At 40.5% G+C, this 15,228-nt stretch overlaps 1 protein-coding gene across 2 annotated transcripts in view; it reads left to right on the top strand.

Moving 5' to 3' along the window:
* The window catches only part of ARHGEF40 (Rho guanine nucleotide exchange factor 40), a 91,794-nt gene that overhangs the window by 63,181 nt on the left and 13,385 nt on the right, over positions 1-15,228 (top strand). For both annotated transcript variants that reach the window (XM_075829283.1, XM_075829293.1), the window contains 3 exons: positions 9,635-9,848; positions 10,044-10,130; positions 14,211-14,435. In XM_075829283.1, the coding sequence (XP_075685398.1) occupies positions 9,635-9,848; positions 10,044-10,130; positions 14,211-14,435 (526 nt within the window). The remainder of the gene's footprint in view (positions 1-9,634; positions 9,849-10,043; positions 10,131-14,210; positions 14,436-15,228) is intronic.

The raw sequence follows: 15,228 nt of genomic DNA on the forward strand, positions 1-15,228 counted from the left end.
GCCCTTTTTATAGTCCAGCAGCATTCTGGACTGATTGCAGACTTCCTGCAATCGTGCGCGCACTGGCCCTTTAAGGCCGTGCGTGGGCACGCGCGCCCTGCGGGAGACAGTCTCAGATCCAGGAAGTGAGTGCCGGCGTCTCACAGGAGGGAGACGCCGCAGAGAACTCACGTGTCCATGGCCGCGGCCGTCGGAGGGTAAGTCAGAACGACGGGCCGCGGCCATAGACATAACACCTACAGCCCCGTCATGCGTGTGGAGCCCAGTGTAGGAAAATATGTCCACAGGTAAATAATAATTTTATGATAGAGATGTTGGGGTCGGAGTGAAATATATCAGGACACTTTTTATTTGCATATAGGTAGTTGCTACAAAACTATTTAATCAATTATTCCTCACATGCCTTGGCCAAGTGGGAGAGAGATTTGGGACCAATTATGGGAGATAAGTATTTTGTAGGTACTCCCTAAAACATCCCTCAGTAAGATCAGACGGTTGTCAAAGCTGTACCTCATTCATAGAACATATAAAAATCGGCCAAGATGGGCTATGGAACAGGCTGATATACTCGATATGTTCTGGAGCTGCTGGGGTTTACAGACTTATTGCTCTAGATATTTTACATACTACATTCAATGTTATGGTCCTGAGAGATTATATGTGTTTTTTGTTATACTGATAATTTAGTGATGGATGAATGTGTAAAAATAGCTATAGGATAACTACTGTATACAGATATAAAGCAGTATTGGCTTTCCCTTGTTTCCCCAACTGGTAGAGAAAATATTAATAAAATGAAGGGGCTACTTTTATTGGAGAAAGAGAGGATCTTAAAGAGAACCTTTCACCTGCCCATACACGTACAGCTGAGTGCAGCATGTAATAGGCAAGGCTGCACAGACCCTGGGAGCACTTTAATTCACATTCTTCTTCTCTTCTTCTGTTCAGTAGGGGTTGCGGAGCTGCGCACGCACACACACACGCTCTCCTCTCTCCAGCTCTTGCTGTGACCCTGTCCATAGCTGATTGGACAGTGTCACAGCAATAGTAACATGCTACCTTGCCAATTACACACCCCATTGACAGTTCAAGGGGTTATTTAAATATTGGGCGCCCTATATAATGGCACTGATATCTAAATAACGGAGGAGGTTAGGAAAAAAATGTAAGTACCCCAGGAATTGTGCAGCCCTGCCTATTACATGGTGCACTCAGCTGCACATGAATGGGCAGGTGAAAGGTTCTCTTTACAAGGAAGATCCAAAAATCCATGGATGAACACACCAGTGCTAGCCCTTATGACTTTAAGGGCTTATTTACACGAACGGGATAATCGGCCGTCACGTGACGAAAGTTTTTTTTTTTTTTAACGACTGTCACGGCTGCATTAAACTCAATGCACTTCTATGGGGCTATTCACACAGCTGTTCTTATAACAGACCGTGTGAACGGCCTGTGAAAAAAATAGGACGTCCTATTTTTGCCTGTTTTCACAGATCCCTCAATTATATCTTTACCTTCAAGTGCTGTACCACAAGGATTTGATGTGGGGGGTCTAGGGGTATTCTATTTTTTTTAAATTAGTAATATTTTCAAAACTTTGAAAAAATGTTTTCATTTTTTTAATAATATAGAATCTTTATTATTTTAAACATTGCATTACAAAAAATAATAAAGCAGGCATTTGTTGAGTTTCCTAATTGGGCCTACATCCAGTTTCCTATTGTCCACTTATAAATATATATATATATATATATATATATATATATATATTATTATTATTATTGTTTAAAAAAAACCACCCTAACCCATTCTCCCAAAGAAAAATGACACCATCCCCTCAACACTCACACTCCTTCCTCCTTCCATATCACCCCCCAATCTCCAAGAATAATCTCCAATATTTATATTTCAAATGAGCCCAACTGGCTCTGAAGCCAAGGAGACCATATGGGGTAAAACACAGGCATTTTATCCTTTTTCCTATATAGAAATGTTTCCAAGATAATAATTCTGTTGGCATACTTAACCCAATTTAATAAGATGGGTGGATTGGGGGTTTTCCAATTTATTAGAATACATTTTCCTGGCAGAGTATAATCATTTTCCCCCTTTCAGTTCTAACGTCCCCAGTATATATACTCACGGGTCTAAAGGGAGCCGTATTTGATATAAATTATGAATCACATCACAGATTAATTCTCAAAAACGTCTTATTTTAGGACAAGACCATAATAGATTCAGGTTATCGGCCTCTGTACTATTACATTTGGGGCATCTAGACTCCAGATGCTTATAGAACTTTGCTATCTTAACGGGGGGAGAAATGTAAGTTATGAGTAATAAAAAATTGTGACATCCTATGTGCAGGGCTAGAGACTTTAGATGACCATCTGAGGACCAGCGTCCACTCCTTGGAGTCGTTCGTTCTTAAGAGTCTTTCCCGATGACTTCTAGATTTTGAGGGATTCCTTTCCATATCTTGTTTCATATAGGTCTCATATCATTTGAAAACCAGTCCTCTACCAGAGTGTGACTTCATTATCAAATTGATAATTACTGGGATTTCTATTCTGGTTGAACACTGGTCCTCAGAATCAAAGGCGTGTTGGAGCTGAATTTAATAATACCAACCTCCTCGACCCAGTTGAAATATTTTATTTAGGGTATGAATCTATGAAGAACCCACTCTCCACTATCTGCTCAAGGTATAGAATGCATCTTTTCTCCCAAAATTTAAAATTGGGAAATTATTCAATTCAGTAAAATGGGTGTTACCCCATATTAGCAAGAAACCGTAGCTAGCCTCTAATCTCCATCTAGCTTTAATACACCTCCATATTTTCCCCATCAATACAAGTGTTGGGCATTCCTTGAGTGGAGCCGTCGAAAAAACTCCCATCTCTAACTCTTGGTATACATTATACCCAGCCCAATCTATACGCCAGCTCTGTAGTCCCCTCCTGTTTATAGGTTCTCTGTCCCATTCTGTTGGAAGGCTATATAATACCTACGAGGATCTGCTACTGCCAGTCCCCAGCTTTCCACTGTATGTTGTAAATATTCTAACTTAAATCATCCTGCCAACTTTCTAATACTTTCTCCGGATTACACACCGGTGAATTTCTCATTATGTAAAGGATCCGGGGCAGGAGAACCATGCAACTCGTCCTGGCATTGAAAAAGCCATTTTTTCCATGTTTAGATCCTGCCCCCAATCCTTTCCAGAAGTGGAACCACATTCAGTTTGACAAAATCCTGCAAGTTTTTGGTTATAGTAATCCCTAACTACTTTATAGGGTGCCCTTCTATAGCTGCTGGGATCTGTCAGGGGGAAAAGTTGCTTATTTTGTCTACCGGCATACAAACAGATTTTTGCCAATTCATTTTTAGTCTTAAGTATGATCCATAAATCTCACATTTTTCAATGGTTTTCCCTATGGAAGAGTGAGACCCTAAATACAACAGGACATCCTGCACACAAAATGTTAATAAAAACTATTAGTTTAAAAAAACAAACAACAATAATGCTCACTTAATTTTTTATAAGAAAGCAGCATTTTGAAGATCTTACTGGGAATACTAAATAATTTAATGGATTTAAACACTTTCACTAGGAAGACCCTATATGGCATAGGGAAATAACTAGACGGATGCAACGTCCAAAATATTAATTAAGCACCTTTCCAGACTCAAGGGCAACAGTATTAAGGCATATATACCACTTGTTAGACTGAAAAAGAATACCATATACAGTATATATATAAAGTCAAATAATTAACTAAGGCTGGGTTCACACGACCTATTTTCTGAGACGTAAACGAGGCGTATTATGCCTCGTTTTACGTCTGAAAATAGGGCTACAATACGTTGGCAAACATCTGCCCATTCATTTGAATGGGTTTGCCGACGTATTGTGCAGACGACCTGTAATTTACGCGTCGTCGTTTGACAGCTGTCAAACGACGACGCGTAAATTGACTGCCTCGGCAAAGAAGTGCAGGACACTTCTTTGCAACGTAATTTGAGCCGTTCTTCATTGAACTCAATGAAGAGCAGCTCAAGATTTACGAGCGTCACAGACGCCTCGCATAATACGAGGAGGAGCTTTTACGGCTGAAACGAGGCAGCTGTTTTCTCCTGAAAACAGTCTGTCATTTCAGCCGTAAAAGCCTGCTAGCGTGTGAACATACCCTTATAATCACTGCACATGGGAACCCATATAAGATATATAAACCAATAAAAACTTCCCTTAATGCTATAATAAAGAATATCCATGCAATGTAGAAAAAAGTACAAAATTCTTTATTAGAACATAAAACAGTTGTACATACCATAAAAACGCATGTACATAAACAGTACAAAAAGAGGACAGTGTACATCATAAGGCAGGACATGGTACCAGGAATGAAAGACTACCATGCACACTTCATACCTAATTTGGCGATTTACACAGCATTGGTTCACAATTGCTGTGGCTCTGAGGTCAAATAGTAAAAGAAACTCACAAGAAGGGACCCTATTTTCAAAACTACACACCTAAAGGCATTTATCTAGGGCTTTAATGTGTATTTTTTTCCAGAAATGGATGCGTTGCGAAATTTAAATTTTTCCACATATATGCCATTTCAGTGCCCAATATGTTGTGCCAAGCTTGTACCACTGGAGACACACACACCATAAATTGTTAAGAGGGTTTTCCCTGTTAGGGCAATGCCAATAATGTGGATGTAAACTGCTGTTTGGGCACATTGCAGGGCTCAGAAAGGAAGGAGCACCATCTGGCTTTTGGAGCGTGGATTTTGCTGGATTGGTTCCTGGGGTAATAAGGTGGTATAATAATGGGGTAAATAAATAATACCATAATCCATAGATGTGTGTTACGCTGTGAAGCAATCCTTTATGCACAGGCCAGTGTCGCACTGATAAATAGTGTTCATTCTTATCGCTCTTTTGGTACACACTCTGTACCTTTGCATTTTGGGGAATTTTACCGGGAAAGCTTTGTACTGGTATAACACGGGCACCCTCACTTCCAGCAGATGTGCTTGGGCCCTCCCCGTCTTGGTCCCCAAATATTAGGGCCTTGATAATTGCCTCTTGAAACATAAAAAAATGCCCCCATCTGGCCTGCACATCGGCATGTTTTTTCATCCCCGACTTATGGGACCCATAGCTATTTTTTTTTTCTATAGACTTGCAAGACAGTCTAGTTTTTATTGGTACCATTTTGGGGTACATGCGACTTCTTGATCACTTTTCATTCCATTTTTTGGGAGACATGGTGAGAAAAAAAAACGCAATTCCTGCATCGTTTTTTTGTATTTTTTTTAATGCGGGGTTTCCCGTGCTGTATAAATGACATGTTAATTTTATTCTGCTGGTCAGTGCGACTATGGTATTACCAAATGTATAAAGTTTTGTTTTTTTTATGTTTTACTATTTTTTACAATAAATGATTTCTTTTTGAAAATCACATTTTTGTGTCACCATATTTTAAAAGCCATAACGTTTTTCTTTTCGTCGACGGAGCTGTGTGAGGTCTAGTTTCTTGCGGGATGAGCTGTACTACGTATTGGTACCATTTTAGGGTATATGTGACCTTTTTGATCACTCTAATTCCTATTTATGGGAGGCAACGTGAAAAAAAACAGCAATACTGGCATGGTTTCTAGGTTTTTTGTTTTTTTTACAGCAATCACCGTGTGTTTTAAATTCCGGTAATACCAAATTTGTATAGTTTTTTGTTTTACAACTTTTTCCACAATACAATGACTTTTTTGTAAAAAGAATGTTTGTTTTCATTTTCTGTGTTCTAATAGCCATAACGTTTTTCTTTTCTGGTCGACGGAGCTGTATGTGGGCTTGAATTTTGCGGAACGAGCTGTTGGTTTTACTGGTACCATTTTGGAATAGATGCAACTCTTTGATCACTTTTTATTCCATTTTCCTGTAACGCAAGGTTATTAAAAAACAGCAATTCTGGCATTGTTTTTTTGGAAAGTTTTTTACGATGTACACTGCGCGGGATAAAGAACATAATATTTTTATAGTTCTGGTCGTTATGGACGCAGCGATACCAATTATGTATAGTTTGTTTAATATTTTCGTTTTTTCTCTAATAAGGGACCTTGAAAGAGAAAAAAATAATTTTTTTATTACATACAATTTTTTAATTTTGTTGTTTTTCTAAAGGAAAAATTGTACATTTTTTTATTTAGACCCACTAGGGGACTTGAAGGCCTGAATCCCTGATCACTATTCTAATATATTGCACTACTTATGTAGAGCAATATAGAAGAACAATCAGTTTCACAGACAGAAAGCATATTAGGCCCTCTGGCTGGGCTTATTAGGCTTCTGTACATGGCAGACCTGAAGGCCATTGTTAGGTCTTTGGTTGCCAAAGCAACATTGCACACACACACACACACACACACACACACACACACACACACACACCCACGACAGATCTACCTCCATTACAGATCTACCATCTGGAACTGAGGGCAATCTTCCTGTCCCTCTCCCATTAGACTCCCATTCTCCAGGGTCATCTGGTCAGGATTCTGAGCAACAACTCCATGGCTGTTGCCTATTTGATTGCCAAGGCAGCACCAGGAGTTGCTCGGCTCCTCTCTGAATATTATATGGGCGGAGTGTCATGTTCCAGGTCTGTCTGCGGTCGACGTACCAGGAGAATACAACTTGGAAGCAGACTTAAATTATTTTCCTTTTTTTTTTCTGAACTTCCCTATTTCCTCCAATGGAACAGACTTTGCATTGCCTTGACGGGATCAGAGCTGTCCCTGTGTATCTGGATGTGACAGTCATTTCTACGTTCCTATTCCCTTTTTGTATTTTCAGAAGGGCCACGTAGGGGCTTGGCAGCGTCCAAGGCCATCATTGCATGTTGGCCTGTGATTATAGAAGCCTATCGGTACAAGGGTACAGTTTCTCCCCTGTTGGTGCCTCCTGGGCGGTTAGGCATCAAGCTTCAGTTGCTCAGGTTTTCAAGATTTCTATCTGGGTTCGGTGCATACCTTCACCCAATTTTACCAGATTAATTTTTTTGGCCTCTTCTTGGCCAGTCTGGGTTGCAAGGTGCTGTAGTCAGTTGTGCATTAGGCGAGTCGCATGGCTTTGCCATTTTCCTTCATTTTTCTTTCCACCCTCTGAAATCGAGAATTTCTGGGTTTTGTACACAGCAAAAAATACTTTTCCCATGGTATTCATTGGGGGACACATATCCTGCCTTCTTATATTGGTTTGTTCCAGGCCCGGGGCCTGTTCTGGCTGGTTATTTTTTTTTCTCTCGAGACCATGGACATGGTGTTGTTTTTTTGTCTTCTCCTACTGCGTTCTGTACAAACTGATTTAGCCAGTGTCTGTGGGAGAGGTATGGCCTGCCTGGGCAAAGCAAAGACTTCTTCCTACCTAGTGGCAGGGGCCTATACCCATGGTGCTGTGTCCCCCAATGAATACAAGAAGAAAAAGATTTTACAGTGAGTACAAAAAATGCAATGTTTTTAAAATGTAAAGGGGGGGCCATATTGCGCCCTCTCCACATGCTGCTGCACCCTTGTAGCCCCCTTCCACAGATACTCCCCTAGTTAAACAGTGGTTGTATTTGTGATAGCTATCCTTATTACACAATGCATTAGACGATGCCAAGGAATATTGCAAGCTAATTCACATGCAGTAGTCTAAAAAAAACTGTGTGAATAAAAGAGTGTCATATAATGGATGGCCTTGGCAGACAGACATTCACATAAACAACGGTGTAATGTATGAATGACTTGTGTCATTGATATTTTGATTTATTTATATAGATATATATTTCAGCTTGCTTTACATCCAACTTAACTCCGTGTGTGCCTATATAGTTATAGTATATAATGGAGATTCCGGTACAATTGCATAAATCTGCCACTGACTTCCATTATATATATAACACTGACTCCATTATAGACACTGATACAGTGCATCTTTTGTCTGTAACTCAGAAATGACTAACTAGAATTTTAGAATTGACTAATGTAGGAATGGTTTCGGAAGACCGCTCGCTGATTTATTGTCTATGTAAATGGGCCTTTACGTTAACATCTTTTTTTCTTCATTTTAGAAGGAAATGTTCTAAGCTTGAAACTTTAGGGAAACATTGAACAGGTGCTTTAAACAAAAGCACATTCTATAATTTGTGTATTTCATCGTAGATAGTGATATCTTATCTTTAATTAGGATCTACAGTTCTTTTGTCCTATTTACTAGCTTTCAAAAGCTCAAAGATGCCCCTTGTCACAATGTCTTCTGATTCCACATAATATCTCAGCAGCCATTTCCTTGTTACACGCATTGAGAAAATACACAGAAAATTCGAGCTATCACTGTCATTTGTGTTTTGGCAGTCAGCCATTGCTGAAAGATGTTCATGTTTTTGTTCCATAATGAAAGATTCAGGCATTGTGTTTTAATTGTGGAGCCGCTATATTTACATGCAGTATGTCTGCTCATATCCGTAGGAACTTTAGCCATATTCAAACACTGGCAGATTTAGACGTGGATTTTACCATAGATATTAGTGTTAGGGTATGTGCACACGATGAGAGGCTTTTACGTCTGAAAAGACAGACTGTTTTCAGGAGAAAACAGCTGCCTCGTTTCAGACGTAAATGCTGCTCCTCGTATTATGCGAGGCGTCTTTGACGCCTGTAATCTTGAGCTGCTCTTCATTGACTTCAATGAAGAACGGCTCAAATTACGTTGCAAAGAAGTGTCCTGCACTTCTTTGCCGAGGCAGTCAATTTACGCGTCGTAGTTTGACAGCTGTCAAACGACGACGTGTAAATTACAGGTCGTCTGCACAGTACGTCGGCAAACCCATTCAGATGAATGGGCAGATGTTTGCCGACGTATTGTAGCCCCATTTTCAGACGTAAAACGAGGCATAATACGCCTCGTTTACGTCTGAAAATAGGTCGTGTGAACCCAGCCTTAAATTCACTCTTCACAATACAATGGGTGAAATCTGCTGCAAAATCCAGAAGAAATCTATGAAAGGGCTATGGACATTGCTACTGACTGCATGCCCTCAAAACCACACAGATTTTTTTCACCACGTATGGATGTGAAATCATTTGCAATGTACAGTACTTTACTTTTTTTGCAGTGTAGATTCTGCACCAAACATTACATCTGCTATGTGTGAATGTGGCCTATCGGGGGACATTATAGCAGGAAAGGTGTTTCTGCCATATTTAAAGTAAGTGGCTTTCCAGTCACACAAAATTAATGTTTTCTGACACTTTTCTGTTTTAGTTGTATATGGCATTGTTCAGTAGCCTCCACAATATTCCCCAATAGGTGTTTACCTTGTTTTGGTATATGGCTTAGCACGGTATAATAAAAGTTCTAACTAGTGTACCTCAGAGCAGTATATCAGTGTTCATAAATCTGAAAATCATGGGGACACTGAATAGTTTCTAATTCTGAGATGCACTAAGTTGTACTATCATTTTATTGGTTCGACCATTAACGGTCTGATTTTATGTTACCAGAGACATTGCAATTTTTAATTTTAAACTATATTTGTGTTTTTGCCTTTCTTTACAACTCTTTCCATTGTTTATAATAGGTCTCCTCAGCGGTTACTATTAGATCTCCTGTGCTCTGAGCGAAGTTACGTGCAGTCTTTGCGCCGGTCACTGGAAGTCAGAGGGTCGTGCCCAGCTGGCCTGGCACTGAGAGGGAGTTTGGAGCAGCTTCTTAATTTCCACACTCATTTCCTGAGAGACCTCCAGAATTGTGTGTCTCATCCCCTAACTGTCTCTTACTGCTTCCTGCAGCATGTGAGTCCAAGCCCTAGTGACCCTAGTCTGTTTCTTCCTAGCAGCTTCTCTCTGAGTCACACAGTCTGTACTTGATACATTCATGCTATCATTTGTCTAGTCAGAGTGATATTGTAACACATAAATTCATTCACTAGTAGGGCGATGTCTCTAATTTGCTCTACCTGTTGTCTCATTTATTCATTTATTTTTCAGGCAGATCAGTTACGCGTATACTCTCTGTATGTGAAAAACAAGCAGAAGGTAGAGCTGTTCCTTCCATCCCCCAGTGGGAGTTTAAAGGTGAGTGGTGAGGAAACGTAGGGTATTTTATCCTGCCCCTCAGTGCTTTTTTAAACCTTAGGAAACACTATTTCACCGGAAAGGTGGTGATAAATCCATGGAAATGTTTTTGTCACTTGCCTTAACGGGAATGTTTAAAATTACCTATTGTTTAAATCAAGTTTTTATGTTAAACATGTTTTGAATGAATTTTAGGTGATGTATTTTTTTTTACATTTTCCATGTCACTTTATTTAAAAATAATTGTGAAATCTTGCAGTTTTCACTTTGGCCACAGAGTTGCATAAAAGGCTGACACTTCCTGTTCTGTAGCGATCACTTCTCAGCACTCATCTCATTATTATCACAGGCAGTGGCGGATTAAGTAGACCATAGGCCCTGGGCCGTTCCACAAACTTGGGGCCCCCCTTCCCCACCGCTGCTCTGCCGTGTCTATAGTGAACACCACCTTTCTGTCCGAGCATTGACTAATGGGTGTTACGACTCCCTTGTTAAAGGACGGAGTCCCCACATATTGACAGTCTCCAACCATCGCTGACTTTATCACACTGTGTAGAGAAACATCCTCTTGACAATGGGAATGGTAACACGCATTTGTCTATTAGTCCTGGGTACACAAAGACTTTATGTGGAATACAAGTATTTCCTACAACAGACATGTCAGAAGAGGGGACAGATCCTCTTTAGATCCAGTGACTCACAAGTAATGTCTTCTCTGATGGGAGTCGTTCTCTTTTCTTCTCCATCTGACACAGACCGTTATGGCGACTTCTCCAGATGAGACATCTTTGCTCCTCGCTTCTGCAGCAATTTCCAGCCTCTAGAAACACAAAAATGCAGACACCAAGGCCCAGGACCATACATAAAAGGGGTTGTCCGGGCACGGACCGGTTTTTCATACTGATGACCTATCGATTTTACTCAGACTAATAAATTCGGAACCAGACCGGATCCTAGAATACATACAGAACCATCCAAAATTAGATAAATTCACTAAATGATGCAATACAAGGACCTGGATCAAGTCTAACCAAGCAAGTATTAAAGGAATTCTACTATAAATTACAACATCAACTTATCATCTGTAAACAAAAGAAACTCAACAGACTAAGGCCCCATGCACATGACCGTAAAAACGCCCGTAATTACGGCCCGTAATTACAGCCCATAGACTTCTATTGGCCACGTGCACCTTCCCGTTTGCGTACGGGAGGGTGCCCGGGCCGTTGAAAAATATAGAACATGTTCTATTTCAGGCCGTAATTACGGCACTGACAGGCCCATAGAAGTCTATGGGGCTCCCGTAATTACGGGTGGCTACGTGTGTGCACCTGTAATTACGGGAGCGTTGCTAGGCGACGTTAGGGGATTTACATTTTTGAATAAAGAGAAGCAGAGAAAATGAGCGATCATGTAACTCTTTTAAGGGGTTTGGACATGATTGTGACATAATTTCCAGCCCCCCTTTTTTTATGGGTCCGTAAATACGGGTGGTATACGAATGATTTAATACGGGTTAAAAACGTGTGACAAAGGACCCGTATTTACGGCCAGTATTTACGGGAGGGAAAAAATACAGTCGTGTGCATGAGGCCTAAGGAAGAGAGCGGGTCTCAAAATACCAGAAGGAAAGTAAAATCCACATAACCATTTGGATATACCATCCTCTGTTGTAAACCTCTCAGTTTGAACCAAGCAAAATGGAATTGAATGTGCTATCTAAAGGACTTACATTTTGTTCCACTAAACCACTTTATAGAGCCCAGTTTTGCAGTGACGTGGAGGAATAATTCCGCAGATTGTGGCTGAAAGAATTATTTTCTGACAAAACAGATATGACATCACAAGCTGGGATGGGAAAAGAGGAAGAAGACAAACTGGACCCCGCAACCTGGATACAATCAAACTCTGGATTACTACATAGACTGCTTCAGAAAAAAAGTTAAATCTGAGATCTTGGACTAACAGCACAAAGTAACACACAATCTCTGCATAGAGGAAAGGAACGCCACAAAATCACTAAAATCCAACAAAGACATCATCATCAAACCCGCTGATAAAGGAGGCGCTGTAGTAATTCTGAATACATCTGACTACATCCAGGAGGCACACAGACAACTCTCAGACAGAAAATACTACACCCTGCTTAATGAAGACCCCACCAAACAATACACTTTTCCATATCATCAATAGTTTCAACGCTGTATCAGACAGTGTACTGGACCTTATACCGGACAATCCCAGAATAGGCACAATCTACATGTTACCTAAAATATATAAAGAAGGCAATCCAGGGAGACCAATATTTTAGGTGTTGGGACTCTAACTGAGAATATTTCTGGCTGGGTGGAAAATCTTCTAAAGCCCTTGGTGAGGTGTACACTCAGTTATCCAGGACACCACAGACGTCCTCTGCAAACTCTCAGCCCTAGGTCCACTACCAGAGGGAACAATATTGGCAACTATGGATGTGGAGTCTCTCTATTCTAACTTGCCCCATGAGGATGGAATAGCTGCATGCCAACACTTTCTTCAAAAGAACAATCTAGCGACAGAGCCAGACCTACTACTCATCGGGTTCGTACTCCATCACAATTATTTTTTATTTGACAAAGACATATATCTGCAATGTATGGGAAGCGCTATGGGTAGCAGAATCTCACCACAATATGCTAACCTGTTCATGGCCAAACTAGAGGAGGAGTTTTCATCAACCTGCGCAACTAAACCTCTAGCATATTTTCGGTACATTGATGACCTGCTGATAATCTGGACAGGCTCTGAACATGAACTGCTTTCTTTCCATAAAAACTTCAACAAGTTCCATCCTACCATCAAACTCACTCTCAACTACTCAAAATCTCAAATACATTTCCTGGACATGACCAAATACACGAGAAACAATACCATACAAACAACAATCTACCATAAACCTACAGGCCGTCCAGCATATCTGAGATGGAACAGCTTCCATCCGAGACACAAAGAAATCCATCATCTACAGCCAGGCTCTGCGGTACATACAGACCTGTTCAGACAGTGAAGACAGAAAACAACACCTGCTATCACTGAGGAATACATTCTTACAACAGGGATACCATCCAAGGATTATAGATGATCAGATCTACAGAGCAACAAGAATTCCAAGGAGCAATCTTCTGGAGTACAAAAAGAAAGAAGACAACAGCACAGTGCCACTAGTGGTCTAATACAACCCCCAAATGAACGTCTTGAGGAAAATTGCTGCTGATCTCCAATCTATATTCAACAAAGACAATAAACTGAAGGAAATATTCCTGGCATTAGCTATCCAAACCTAAGGAATCTCCTGGTGAGAAGTGCCCTCTCATCACCATCAGACACTGGCACTTTTCCTTGCAACAGTAGAAAATGCAAGACCTGGTACCAACATCTTGTCATCAAACACCATCCAGATACCAAACACGCAGCAGGACTATAAAATCACTGGCACGTTCTCCTGTACATCCTCCAATGTAGTGTACATGATCCTGTGAACAAGGCTAATGCAAGATTTGATCTGAGAACTGTGAGCATCTGAGAGCCCAAGGATATTAGACAATTAAAATAATATTTTCCCTTCACTGTAAACATTTAAAACAGATATATGGACATAAAAAAGGCAAAACTTTTATATGTATTTTGTCTGCCTGTTGTGTCTGTCAAATGGACTAAGATCCGATAAGTCCAAAAGGCACGCTTGCAGGACGGTAATGGACAATCCGCCAATGTCTACAGGCAGGTTTAACAATTGTTGGGCATGTTGGATTACAAAATGCCAAATCCCCGAAGACATACAGAGTTGTCTGGCAGCAGCTTGTCCGTCTCTTGAAATATTCATGCTTGGCCTAACTGCTAAGTCTTCTGTAGATAAGTTTTACAAAATCAGTGGTTGCCCATTAAATTTACATGTTACTTTTAGATTATCTGAAAGAATAAATATATATATATATATATATATATATATTATATATATATATATATATATATATATATATATATATTATATATATATATAGACAGATGTATGTGCGCTATAATTTGGAAATATTTTTTAATCAGGGCAAAAAGAGGGACCAGAAGGAAGAGGAGGACTCGTGGGCTATTTTGCAGAGACCACTAGAGCAATTGGACCAGTATCAGCGCTTTCTTGGAGATATGATGCAAGAGTGTGACCATGATGCTGAACAGGAACGCCAGTCTCTACATGCTGCTCGAGAACTTGTTGGCTCCCTGGTGCTCAATGGAAAAAATTTGCTAGCTGCTGAAGCCATTCGTGGATTTGAGGTAAAAACCTAGGACAGCTTATATATTGTGAAACTAAGGCCTCATGCACACGACCGTAGCCATGTACACGGCCTCGGAGTGACACCCGTGAGCCGCCCGCAAATCACAGGCCGTGCACATGGCCGTGTCTATTATTTCCTATGAGCCAGAACACGGCCGTAATAAGACTTGTCCGTCCAGGCTCCTGGGCCATGCACGGACCGTGGAAACCACGGTCGTGTGCATGGGCCCATAGGAATAAATGGGGCCGCAATTCTCCCGTGCATTTTCGGGGGAATTGCGGCCGCAAAAGCACGTTCGTGTGCATGGGGCCTAAATTGTTAAACTCATATCTTCAAAGAATTCTTATCCATATGTTACAGCACCAGGACACTAAGTATAGCCCATAATTGACAACAATGCTGTAATTCAGAGATAACCACGCAAAATGGTCCATTATCAATCACCTTACATTATCTGTACCAAAACATGCAGAAGTTATAAGAAATAATAATCGAATGAATGATGCAAAGGACATTGCTTAATTTAATCCCTTAGGGTTCACCGACTGCAGTATGAAAATACAGCGTTTTTTCTTCAACAAGAGCTTTTTATCCGGATCCCCACGCCTGGGGTACTGTCACATCACTCCAATACGCTGGAAGTATAGGCAGTAAGCTATAGCGATCAATGCAGGAACCAGAGCTGAGCATCTATGGTATATTGAATTAATACAAGGGATAAATGGTATAGAAATAGTCTATGAGATAGTATAGCAATTGGCAGCAATAGACTAGTAGCAAGAGGGAGAGAT

This window comes from Rhinoderma darwinii, chromosome 1, assembly GCF_050947455.1.
Source record: "Rhinoderma darwinii isolate aRhiDar2 chromosome 1, aRhiDar2.hap1, whole genome shotgun sequence".
NCBI classification, from domain to species: domain Eukaryota; kingdom Metazoa; phylum Chordata; class Amphibia; order Anura; family Rhinodermatidae; genus Rhinoderma; species Rhinoderma darwinii.